Source organism: Martes martes (genome assembly GCF_963455335.1).
Source record: "Martes martes genome assembly, chromosome: 8".
NCBI lineage: Eukaryota > Metazoa > Chordata > Mammalia > Carnivora > Mustelidae > Martes > Martes martes.
The window spans coordinates 119,030,402-119,042,693 of NC_137895.1; the positions used below are offsets into that span (position 1 = coordinate 119,030,402).

General features: G+C 36.1%; 1 protein-coding gene across 2 annotated transcripts in view; it reads right to left on the reverse strand.

Moving 5' to 3' along the window:
• The window catches only part of MINDY3 (MINDY lysine 48 deubiquitinase 3), an 85,967-nt gene that overhangs the window by 37,145 nt on the left and 36,530 nt on the right, over positions 1-12,292 (reverse strand). For both annotated transcript variants that reach the window (XM_080811227.1, XM_080811228.1), the window contains 2 exons: positions 8,297-8,367; positions 2,621-2,701 (listed from right to left, as the gene is read on the reverse strand). In XM_080811227.1, the coding sequence (XP_080667353.1) occupies positions 2,621-2,701; positions 8,297-8,367 (152 nt within the window). The remainder of the gene's footprint in view (positions 1-2,620; positions 2,702-8,296; positions 8,368-12,292) is intronic.

Here is a 12,292-nt window from a genome sequence, read left to right on the forward strand (position 1 = left end):
CGGGCTCTCTGCTCAGCGGGGAGCCTGCTTTCCTCCTCTCTCTCTGCCTGCCCCTCTGCCTACTTGTGATCTCTGTCAAATAAATAAATAAAATCTTTAAAAAATGTTTTTAAACTGGACCTAATAGATATTATGAAGCATCATTGATCTCATTTACTACTTATGTGATCTTCAACCTTTTATCTCAAAGGGAAAAATCTTATAACTCTTTTGAAAGAACCATGTTCAAACAATCTAAATTCAGTTGTTTTAAAATTCACTGAAGAGGAAGTATCCATGCTTCTAAGAAGCTTCAGAATGAGTCATGAAAAAATATTTTTAAGAAGATATAATTATCACTGGAACCTAACTGTGGAAAATTTAGGCATAGGCTTTATTCACTGAACTAATGAATCCCCTATATTATGTGCCAGATTATGTACCAGACCCAGAGATACAAAGGTAAGTACCAAAACAATCAGTTTAAAGTTCAGGACTTCTAAAAGAGAAATAAGGTACTTGATAAATGTGATTTTTAGGACTTACAATAGTTGAAGAACCTAGAATCTTACCATAAAATTTTTTCTAATCACTTTCTGTGTGTGTGCATTTTCCTATCTGGTTTATCAGTAGCTCCGGGGATGCAAATGAACGGAGATTTGAAAACCTCATCTGACTGAGGGGGCATACACGGAGCTTGCTCTTTCAGGCGTGAAACTGGTGTGGTAGGGGTTTTTGTTTCTCTCTATGCACTTCATGTCTCTCACTCAACATTTTGTTGCACGTGGTTGAGATCTGTGATTTAGATGAATGAGAGGGTCCCTGTCCTAAACAAGGCTCACTGCTGGTCACAGGACACACACAAAAAAGGTACGGGAAATAGGAACAATGCACTGTGTGATAAATGCAACTGCACAACAGATCAAATACAATGGAAAATATGAAGAACACCACGCAGGTGGGTAGGAAGTGTATGTTTCATAGAAAAGAAGGTATCTATCAACAGACCTGACATTTAGATGCTAAAATACAAAATGTCTGTATTTACAGAGCTAAGCCGACACCGTTCCTTCTATTAAGCTTCTGTAAAATCTCTTCTGCTACTTGGTAACAAAATCATTTCTTAAATGTCAATCATAAAATTTAAGATTTAAAGTATTTTCATCTCATTATCTTTTGTATTTGAAACTTATAGTGTTTCATAGAATTCATTAGTTTTCCTGTGCTTAAATATGAAGCTGGAGATAAAAATAATAATTGGCTTGAAACTACATTTTTGCATGTAAATTGGAACTGATTTTCTTTTTTGGAAATTTAGAACACTTGACACAAAAATTAGTCAAATGATGAAATTCTCCCTCTGGAATTCAAAGTTGTCCAGTTTCTATAGTTTACATTATGTTTTTAACTTCTTTCTACTTTAGGAGGGAAATAAACAGCAAAAGTTTTCAGACTAAATGTAACGTATCAGTACTTTTTACTACTGTAGTTCCATCGGTCTGTACTTTTTGAGTTATATTTTATAGCTTTTTCTGTTTAAGGTAAGTACTCACTCTAAATCCAATCACTAGATTTTGGCAGCACATTAAAAGTAATTCGGTAATAAGTGAGGAAACAGACCCACACAACTTCGCACTGTCAGTTCACTCCTTGGCACAATTTATAGGAGTCATACTCCTTTCAGACACAGGGAAAATTACACTAACCAGTACAATTTCAAAAAGTGTATGGGGTAATCAGGAAAGTCTTCTAGACATAAGGAACCTCAAAATAAACAATTCTATATTTTCTCTCTTTACTCCAACATCAGCAACTCTATGTTTACTAAATGCAGTATAATGATGGCAGTGAGGAGGCTGATGGCAACAGCCAAGATTCCTTGGACACTTAACTTGGACTAGGTACTGCTAAACATTTTATATTTAAATCTGACAACAAATCTAAGAGTGAGGTATTATCAGAAACCCTTGTTTTAAAGACCTGGGAAAAGAGGCTGAATGATGTTTGGAAGTGGTAAGGCTAGGATTCAAATAAAGTTTGTCTGACTCCAAAGCTCTAACCACTCTATGTGGAGAAAGAAGTACTATTGTTAAAGGAGGAAATTTAGAAACAGGTTTAAGAATTTTAAAATAAACATATTCAAATGCATTTAATCTACATCAATATTATAATCTTATATATCAAAATTGTAGGAAACATTACATCTTAAAAGATCACTTCTATACCATTGAACTACTAATAGATTTAAAAGTATTTTCCTAGATGTTTTAACTAAAATTATTTTATATTATATAAATGAGATTCTTATCTTTTCTACAAAAGAGCAATCCAAAACTTTTAAATTTAGTTATTTAACAGTGATTTCTGAAAAATATCAAAAGCCAAAGCTCTGAAGTCACAAAAGATAAAGAAATTATAACTAAATCATGACAGAGTTTACTAAAATAACTGTAAAACTAGAGCAGTGTAATAATATTTTCTTTACTATTAATTTTTTAGGTTTTGGAACAATCCAATTGTTAGTAGGAATACACTGAATTTTCAACAAAGACCCAAACTAAATATGGACTTAGATTACTTGTTGCCTGATGTCATACTTTAAAAAAAAAAAAATAAATAAAAAATCCTGCTATAAGCATACCTTGGCAAAAAATACGGTGAGGTGAGTTTCACTGCCAACAATCCAAATAGGGAATTTTGGAGATTTCAAGTAAGAACCAACCTAGAACAAATGTAGCAAGATAAACAAACAAATGAAAATTTTATACTGCCTGCTGAGTATTTGCCCACGAGTATTAGAAGCGTAACTGAAGTGTCCAATTCATACTTAAATGGAATAATGTATTGTGCCAGAATGCCTTACCCATAAAGGTCAAATGCTGAATGTAAAAATCAATGTTATAAAGACGGTCAGGGCTAAGCTTATATCGCACTTTTACATCAGAGTAACAATCATACAGATTTAACACAGCTGGAAAAACTTAGTTTAGCCTTAAGAATCATTCTCAGGTTTTACTAAAATTGCTAGACAAAATGTTCTAGATTTTTAGCTTGGTGATCAAATCCTGAAACTATAAACTTGATAATAATTACTTTATCAGAAGAACAATTATAAATTAACAAATGAATGTATTTACTAATAAATAAGGAAAGAGAAAAATCCTTAAGCACATCATGTCTTCAAAGAACCTGGGACAATATAATAATCTCTCTAAAGCAAAATATATACTACAAAATATCTAAGAATATAAAAGAATCCTATCACTTGACTCTTCATGATTGGAAGTAATTCAGAGTTCTACAATATGAAGTCTCCTTAAATTGTACAAAAAGTTATACTTATAGCCTGTCTCAAGTTCATATATTTAATCTATAAAAAACACAGTATCCTAAATGTTTATGTTTGTGTGACTGAGAAAGTTTAAAATCAACAACAACAAAACAAGTAGACTTGGGAAATCCCATCATGTTCATATCAATCAATTCTATAGTCTTAGGAGGACAGAGATTACAACTTAAAAACAACCTTACCAACCCCGTTTGCTGTATTTTCTTTTCTCACACAGACTCCCTGGAATGGGGAAATGCTACGAGGCTACTTGCAGCAGTCAGGGCAATTATTCCCTCATTAGTCAATAGCCCTGATAGGATGCCCTGCTTTCAAACACCATGATGGCCCTTTGGAATTTAAATTATCATTAGGAAATGGGAAATAGGTACTCTCTTGTATTCATGGACAGAAACACCAGTATCTTTGTCCTCTGATGGGAAGGATGAATGGGATGTGCTAATGGCAATGGTGAACCAGGATAACAGGAAGGATGATAGTTTGGGGACAACAGAAAATAAGAGCAAAGGACAAAGACAAAGGAAAAGGTCTGATCACAGGTTCATAGTAGAAGGGATTTCAGAGGTGCTCAGCACAAGTCCTTCAATTTTACATCAGAAACAGAAATATAAAGGATCAGTGCCTTGTCTGATTTCAAACAGGTAACTAGTACAGAGCTGGGATTAAAACTCAGGGTTTCTGACTCCTCATGTGGTAGCTGCTTCTTGTGGTGAAAAATTTAGTGATTATTTAATTTCCCTTTTAGAAAATGAGTGTGCCATCAGGGAGATTCAAATTAAAACCACACTGAGATACCACCTTACACCAGTTAGAATGGCCAAAATTAGCAAGACAAGAAACAACGTGTGTTGGAGAGGATGTGGAGAAAGGGGAACCCTCTTACACTGTTGGTGGGAATGCAAGTTGGTGCAGCCACTTTGGAGAACAGTGTGGAGATTCCTCAAGAAATTCAAAATAGAGCTTCCCTATGACCCTGCAATTGCACTACTGGGTATTTACCCCAAAGATACAGATGGAGTGAAAAGAAGGGCCATCTGTACCCCAATGTTTATAGCAGCAATGGCCATGGTCGCCAAACTGTGGAAAGAATCAAGATGCCCTTCAATGGACGAATGGATAAGAAGATGTGGTCCATATACACTACGGAGTTATTATGCCTCCATCAGAAAGGATGAATACCCAACTTTTGTAGCAACATGGACGGGACTGGAAGAGATGATGCTGAGTGAAATAAGTCAAGCAGAGAGAGTCAATTATCATACGGTTTCACTTATTTGTGGAGCATAACAAATAACAGGGAGGACATGGGGAGATGGAGAGGAAAAGGGAGTTGAGGGAAATTGGAAGGGGAGGTGAACCATGAGAGACTGTGGACTCTGAAAAACAACCTGAGGGTTTTGAAGGGGCGGGGGGGGGGGGGGTGGGAGGTTGGGAAAGCCAGGTGGTGGTTATTAAGGAGGGCACGTATTGCATGGAGCACTGGGTGTGGTGCAAAAACAATAAATTCTGTTACGCTGAAAAGAAATAAAAAAAAATGAGTGTGTGTTTGTGTGTATTTAATTAAGGTAGAAGTAAAATATGAGTATAATACATAGTAGGATCAAAAGATAAATGAATGAACTCATTAAGTGTCTTACACTAATATAAATAAGTAAAAGTACACAAATAATGCAGCCACTTTGGAAAAACAGGCTGAAAGCTCCTCAGCAAATTAAGCACATAATCACTATATGACACGCAATTTCACTTCTGGGTATATGTCCAACAGGAATGAAAACATGTTCACAAAAAATTTATACACATGCATGTTTCTAGCAGTGTTATTCTAGTAGCACAAAAGCAGAAACAATCCAAATATCCATCAGGTGATGAACAGATAAACAAAACTGGCATATAATACAACAGAATATTTGGTCATAAACAGAACAAAGTATTAATATAAGTTCAAACAAGAATGAACACTGAAGACGTTATGCTAAGTTAAAGAAACCAGACACTAAAGGCTACACATTGTACAATTCCATTTAGATGAAATGTCCAGAACAGGCAAAACTCCAGAGAAATAAAGCTGCCAGAGGCTGGGAAGGAGTGAGGAAGTGACCACTAATGGGTTTAGAGTATCTTTTGAGAGTTAAGAAAAACATTCTGAAATTAGGTAAGTGGTGATGGTTGCACAACCTTGTGAAAAATCACTGAACAGCACACTTTAAAATGGTGAGTTTTATGTGAGTTATTAAAAAAAAAAAAAAAAAAAGGTGGGTGGCTCAGTCAGTTAAGTGTTTAACTTCAGCTCAGGTCATTATCCCCGAGTCCTGGGACTAAGCCTGGCATTGGGCTCCCTGTTCAGTGGGGAGTCTGCTTCTCCCTCTACCTTTGCCCCTCCCCACCATCTCATGTGCTTTCTTCTCTCTCTCTGAAATAAAATCTTTAAAAAAGCGGGGGACACCATCAAAAGCATTCAGAGTCAACCCCCTCACTGTATGTGTGTGTAAACAGACTTTCATTTGTGTTAATGAACACATATAGTCAAAATGATATGAAAATGTTAATTTTTAGAGAGCAATTTGCTACAATATTAACAGGGAAATGTTCAGATTCACAAAACTAATACAAACACAATGATTTCCTTACTACTTTTCTCTAAATGTTTGGTGAAAAGTAAATGTATACAGGTTTTCAGAGGGACATCTACAGTTATGTATAGATGAACACACCAGGGTAACAATAGTTTTTGCAAAAGCTATAATCACACCATCCCAACCATTTCCCTTCCAGGTCTCCCACACTCTGGGCCACTGTGTATGGCTCTAAGCTCCCTGTAGCTAGGTGTCAGACAAGAAGAAACAGCCCTAAGCGTTAGAGCTCACTGAAATTTTCCAATCCAAGCAGAGCCCATGAAACCTAGCTAACTCCATCCCAACACCTAAACCAAAGCCGCCACCTATGGTTGCACCTCACTATTGCGCTGTCTACCAGTATAATCCCCTCTGTGGCCCTGTCTGGTAGCCCTTCCTTGTTTGGAGGTGTAAGTAATAGACAGTTCTGCCTTTCATCTATCTGAGTACCACTGCATTGTGTCCTGCCATTAAAAGAATCTTTAAATCTTAAAAATACCAGTTACTGCTAGAACACTAAAGCAATATGTAATAGGAGAATATACAGCCAGTACTGTTTTCCCACTAAGATCTTAGGAGGAAAACAGGCATTCATTCCCCTATTCTACCTAACAGCTAAAGAAAAGCAAAAGCATGATTTAGAAAACCTTACAATTCTGGTGAAATCGGCCATTCATTCAACAAATGTTTACTGAACATCGAATATATACCAGAAAAACAATGTCACTGGCTTCAGAGAGTCTATGATCCACTGGGGATAACAATAAAAAAGCAAATTCAAGATTAAAAAAAAAATTAAACAGAAAAGATCTTTATAGAGTGATTATTGCTTTGAAATTGTGAAAAGGAGTCACTGAAGGAATGGCTGAGGAAAAGGTCTTTGAGGCACCACTTGAAGTAGGACCTGATGGGGAGAGGGAACCATCCATTTACAAACTGGAGTATTCTAGGCAGAAATGACAGCAAGTATGAAGTCTTATCAGGCATGAAAGGGCCTGGGTGTGTTTGAGAATCTGGCAGGAAACCAGCAGAGCTAGAGGACAGCAGTGGACAGGGCAAAGCAACTGAAGAGGGACAGACATGATCTAGATCAGGGAATTACAGGCTACACAGTGAAGATTTCAGTCTCATCTCCACACCCGATCCTCCTGCAAAACACACACAAGCTTTATAAAAAACAGCCTTATTAAAATATCTTTCACATATTAACATTGTATATATTAAAAGTGTGCAACTTAAAGTTTTTGTAGATGTATACACTATGAAAAGATCACCAAAATCAAGTTCGTTAACATATTTATCACCTCTATGTAGTGTCATTTGTATGTGTGTACACATGAACACATGCATGCACACACACTTTTAGGATCAATGAACGTTTGTGTGTGTTTCTTGGGAGAACGGGATGCAGCCTGATGCTTTGGCTGCCAGGCTCCTTTAGAACAGCTTTAGCTTGTAAATTAAAGTCACAGAAAATAAAAGAGTTACTACTTTGATACAATACGATCCCTCTAATGGATAAGGACAGGATGAAACCTATCTGATTATCATACCCATATCACTCCTTTCCAAGTGTTGTCATGAAAGAGTAACACTTCCAGTTAAAGGAAAAAAGAAAGAAAGAAAGAGGGCAAGACACTGTTATTTTATTAAACCACCATCACCAGAACTACTGCTACAGACCCAACATTCTAAAATGGAAAAGAAAATTAGATCTACTTCTTCCTTTCTCCAAAATCAGGCCATCTCATTAAGTATAAATCACTAATGGTTTGAACCCCATTTAAAACTATTTGGAACATCCAATAGTTATTTCAGATGATGCAGGAAAACAATGAAATTTTTATCAATAAATGCGAGGTTCATGGCAGTTTCTAACCTTAGCCCATGTGCTAAAGAATTTAATGCTGTGAAATGCTTAGAATTTGTTTTTTAGAGTGTGAAATCATTTTTCAGATGGAACAGACAAAAGTTAAAACTTCAGACATCTAGCAAATTTTTTTTTCCATGAAGCATACTGTTATGAGGAAGAAACAATATATCCTTTTCTCTTGGTTTATCAAAAAATATATTTACTTTCAATTATAGGTGTCTCTATTTTTATAAACTGTTTTTTACTGGGTTCTGCCCTCTACCCTTAAAAAGAAACAAACCTCACGAATAGGAAACAGCATGATCAGCCAACTTAACTCTGCTCTTAATATGCCTGTCAGTTTGGGAAAGGAGATCAGGAAAGAACTGAGAAGTACATAGTAACAGCAGTAAGCTATATGTTGTCATAGAAGAAAATACTGTCCACAACAGTGGACATGGGAGTAGAAAGGATTGAAAAGTACCATTAAAATCAACTTACCTTACAGTATCTTAAAGCTTCCATTAATGTTAAGAATCCTACAGCTGCTTGTTCATGTATACCAAGAAGTTCTAAAAAGAGAAGTTTGTACTGCATTAACAGACATAAATCTGAAAACATATATAGATGTATATACATATATATTTTGCACCAAAATTTTTACTTTTCCCCAAAAGTATACTTTAAAACCTCACACATATTTATTGTTAAGTGGTTCCATCAAATTATCATTATATTACTACTTATTATAAAATACCATTAGATCACGTTGTGGTGGGTGATGTGATGCTTCAGATATACATTAAATGTATTTAGAAAACCTTATATTCAACTTTAACTTTTAAAATGAAGACATTATCCCCTCTGAAACCCAAGGAATTCCTGGCAAAAATGAAGAAGAAAGAGATAATATCCATGCAGAAAAGCTAACTTGAATTGACTTTGACTTAAACAAATGAACATGCTCAGGGGTATTTGATACCATTCATTTCTCCTATAAACAGTGTGCTTAAGACTCGGGAAATAAAGACAAATGGAACAAGGTGTCTGCCTTACAAAGGCTAAGTTTATCAAGAAAGACAGAAGAAAAAGATGTGTGTCTTTTCTCTGTTTACACATGCTCACACACACACACACACACACACACACACACTGTACTTTTTTAAAAAAAGATTTCATTATTTATTTGAGAGCAGGCAAGAGTGAGCAGACCCGTGAGGGGGTGGGGCAGAGAGAGGATCTCAAGCAAGCTCCATACTGAGCACAAAGCCCGACGCAGGGTCGGGGTGGGAGTGCCTGGGCTCATCCCATGTTTTGTCCATTTTTCCATTAAGATACTGTATTTTTCTAATTAATGTAATATCATCAATTCTTAGTCATGCTAGGTAATCTTAAACACAACATTCAGATGGTATAAGCTATGAACTGACTATTGAATCTTTTGGACTTACAAATCCAAAATTAATAGAATGTGTATGTAATTATACATAGAGTTTCTATTTTTTTCACTAGCTTCTTACAGGTACTCGGGAGGTACAACAATTGTTCTCAAATTGTGTTTTAGGATTCTTAAGGGTCCACAAGACCCTTTTAGAGACTACATGAAATCAAAATGATTTCCACTAGAAAGGCATTAATTGCTTTTTTCTCTTAAGCTTTCACGAATGTAGAGTGAAGTTTTCCAGAGGCCCAATGATATGTTTGTTCTACCTCAAAAGACTGAATCTATAAATAGGTAAGAGAATTTCCACTAATAACCTAGACATTGAAGGGACTTACAGAGTCACTCTTCTAATTTTCTTCTCATTTTAGAAAAGTTACTTTTTAGGGGCGCCTGGGTGGCTCAGTCCTTAAGCGTTTACCTTCAGCTCAGGTCATGATCCCAGGGTTCTGGAATCGAGCCCTACACTGGGCTCCCTGCTCAGCGGGGAGTCTGCTTCTCCCTCTCCCACTGTCCCCACTTGCGCACGCTCTCTGTCTGAAATAAATAAAATCTTAAAAAATAAAAAGAAATTAAAAAAAAGAAAATATTTACTGTATTTTTATTAACATGTAATGGGTGTATTATTGTTATTTTAAAATGAGTTAATATACCTTTTTAAATTTCTCAGTCGTAATTTCTAAGAAGAAAAATACTGATCATTATTTGCTTATAACTCATATAATCCAAAGCTCTTTGGGATTTTGAATCATTTATTTTACTTTTAAAAAATCTTTTTTGAGAGAGAGACATCACGCCTGAGGTGTAAGGGTAGAGAGAGAGAGAATCTTAAGTAGACTCCATGCCCAGTGCAGAGCCCAATGGGGCCTGATCTCATGACCCTGAAATCATGACCTGGGCCAAAATCAAGAGTTGGATGCTTAACTGACTGAGCCATCCAGGTGCCCCCAAGATCTTCAATCATTTTAAAAGTGTCAAGAGCAAAAACAAAAACCAAACCAAACAAAAAAACCCCACAAAAAATGCAAAACCCAAAACAAAACGAATACAAATGTCAACAGCATGAGACAAAACATGTGAATAACTGGATTATAGCATGCAAAGGAAAAAAAGAGAGTAGGGGTGAGTAACCCTAATAAGTAGAAATGGCACTCTATTGCTTTATTAATTTTTCCTTCCTCTTTCTTCTGAGATTTAAGCACTAAATGTTTTCAAGGTCAAAGAATACGTACGTTGAGAAACATTTCCATACTTTAATTTCTTAAAATCGGATACCACCACCTAGTGTTATGATTAGATACTGCACCATCTATTTCCTTGGAATTTTAAACAAATACCTAAAATAGTATACTTACAATAATATCATGCTATTAACTATAGAAAACTAGCTGTTCATAATTCTTGGGTAATGAATTATTCATATTAGGTCAGTAAGCACATATTTAAATATGTAGTTTAAGTGGTATTATTTACAATCACTATTTCTTTAGACAGAATATCATCTATAGAAATTTTATTTTTATTTTTTTTTTTAAGATTCTCTTTTTTTTAAAGATTTTATTTATTTATTTGGCAGACAGAGATCACAAGTAGGCAGAGAGGCAGGCAGAGAGAGAGAGAGAGGAGGAAGCAGGCTCCTTGCTAAGCGGAGAGCCCGATGCGGGGCTCGATCCTAAGACCCTGGGATCTTGACCTGAGCCAAAGGCAGAGGCTTTAACCCACTGAGCCACCCAGACGCCCCTCTTTTTTTTTTTTTTTTTAAGATTTTATTTATTTATTCCACAGACAGAGATCACAAGTAGGCAGAGAGGCAGGCAGAGAGAGAGGAGGAAGCAGGCTCCCCGCTGAGCAGACAGCCCGATGCAGGGCTCAATCCCAGGACCCTGGGACCATGACCTGAGCCGAAGGCAGAGGCTTTAACCCACTGGGCCACCCAGGCTCCCCTTAAAATTTTATTTTTGATAGCTAATGTTCATTCTTAAGAATATTTATTAGTGTACAAAGTTGTAAATGTAGTGAGGATATACCAATCTCACATATTAAAACTTACAGAATTTACTTATATAAGACTTGTAAGTTGACTTCAAGACTTACTGAGACATTTGCAGGACATCCTAATAATTGTGTCATTTTATTTTAGAATCTTCTAACTTTGTTTTCTTATAATCATGTTGATTCCCTATCAACCCTATCTGCTTCAGTCAGTGAGATCATATATATATGCAAAGTTTTATATTCCTGTTTGCCTCCCCTTTTCTTCTCTTCCACTTCAGCTGTCTCTTCTCACTGCTGTCAGTACATCTATAGAAGGCCCATTTGGGCCTTTTAAATTTGATGCTGACTTGGACACCAGATAACTGCACTGCATTTAAGAAACATACCCTGAGTGTCAAGTACTGAAAACAAAACAAAACAAAACAAAAAAACCCAACAATGCTGCAAAGTGCAAAAATACAAAGCTACCATGGGGACTACAAAGATGAAGCTGGCAAGATTCTTTTTGCAAACCATGTATCTGATAAGAGGTTAAGGACCAAAATAGATAAGGAACTCCTACAACTCAACTGCAAAAACCCAAATAACCCAATTAAAAATTAGGCAAAGAACATGAATAGACATTTCTCCAAAGAATACATATAAATTGCCAAAAATATATGAAAAGATGCTCAATATCACTAATCAAAGAGTTGCAAATTAAAACCCAACAGAGGTATTACCTCACACCTGTTAGGATGGCCATTATTAAAAAAAAAAAAAGAAAAAGAAAAAAAAGGAAAAAAAATCGTTAAGTTGTTGGTGAGGATATGTAGAAACTGGAACCTCTATACACTGTTGACGGGAATGTAAAATGGTGTAGCAACTATAGAAAACTGTATGGAGGTTCCTCAAAAACTTAAAAATACATCTACCATGTGACAGAGCCATTCCACTTCTGGGTATTCAGTCCAAAAGAACCGAAATCAGAATCTCAAAAGAGGTTTCTGCACTCCCAGGCTCACTGCAGCAGCACTTACAGCAGCCAAGATGTTGAAACAATCTACAAGTCCAGCAACGAA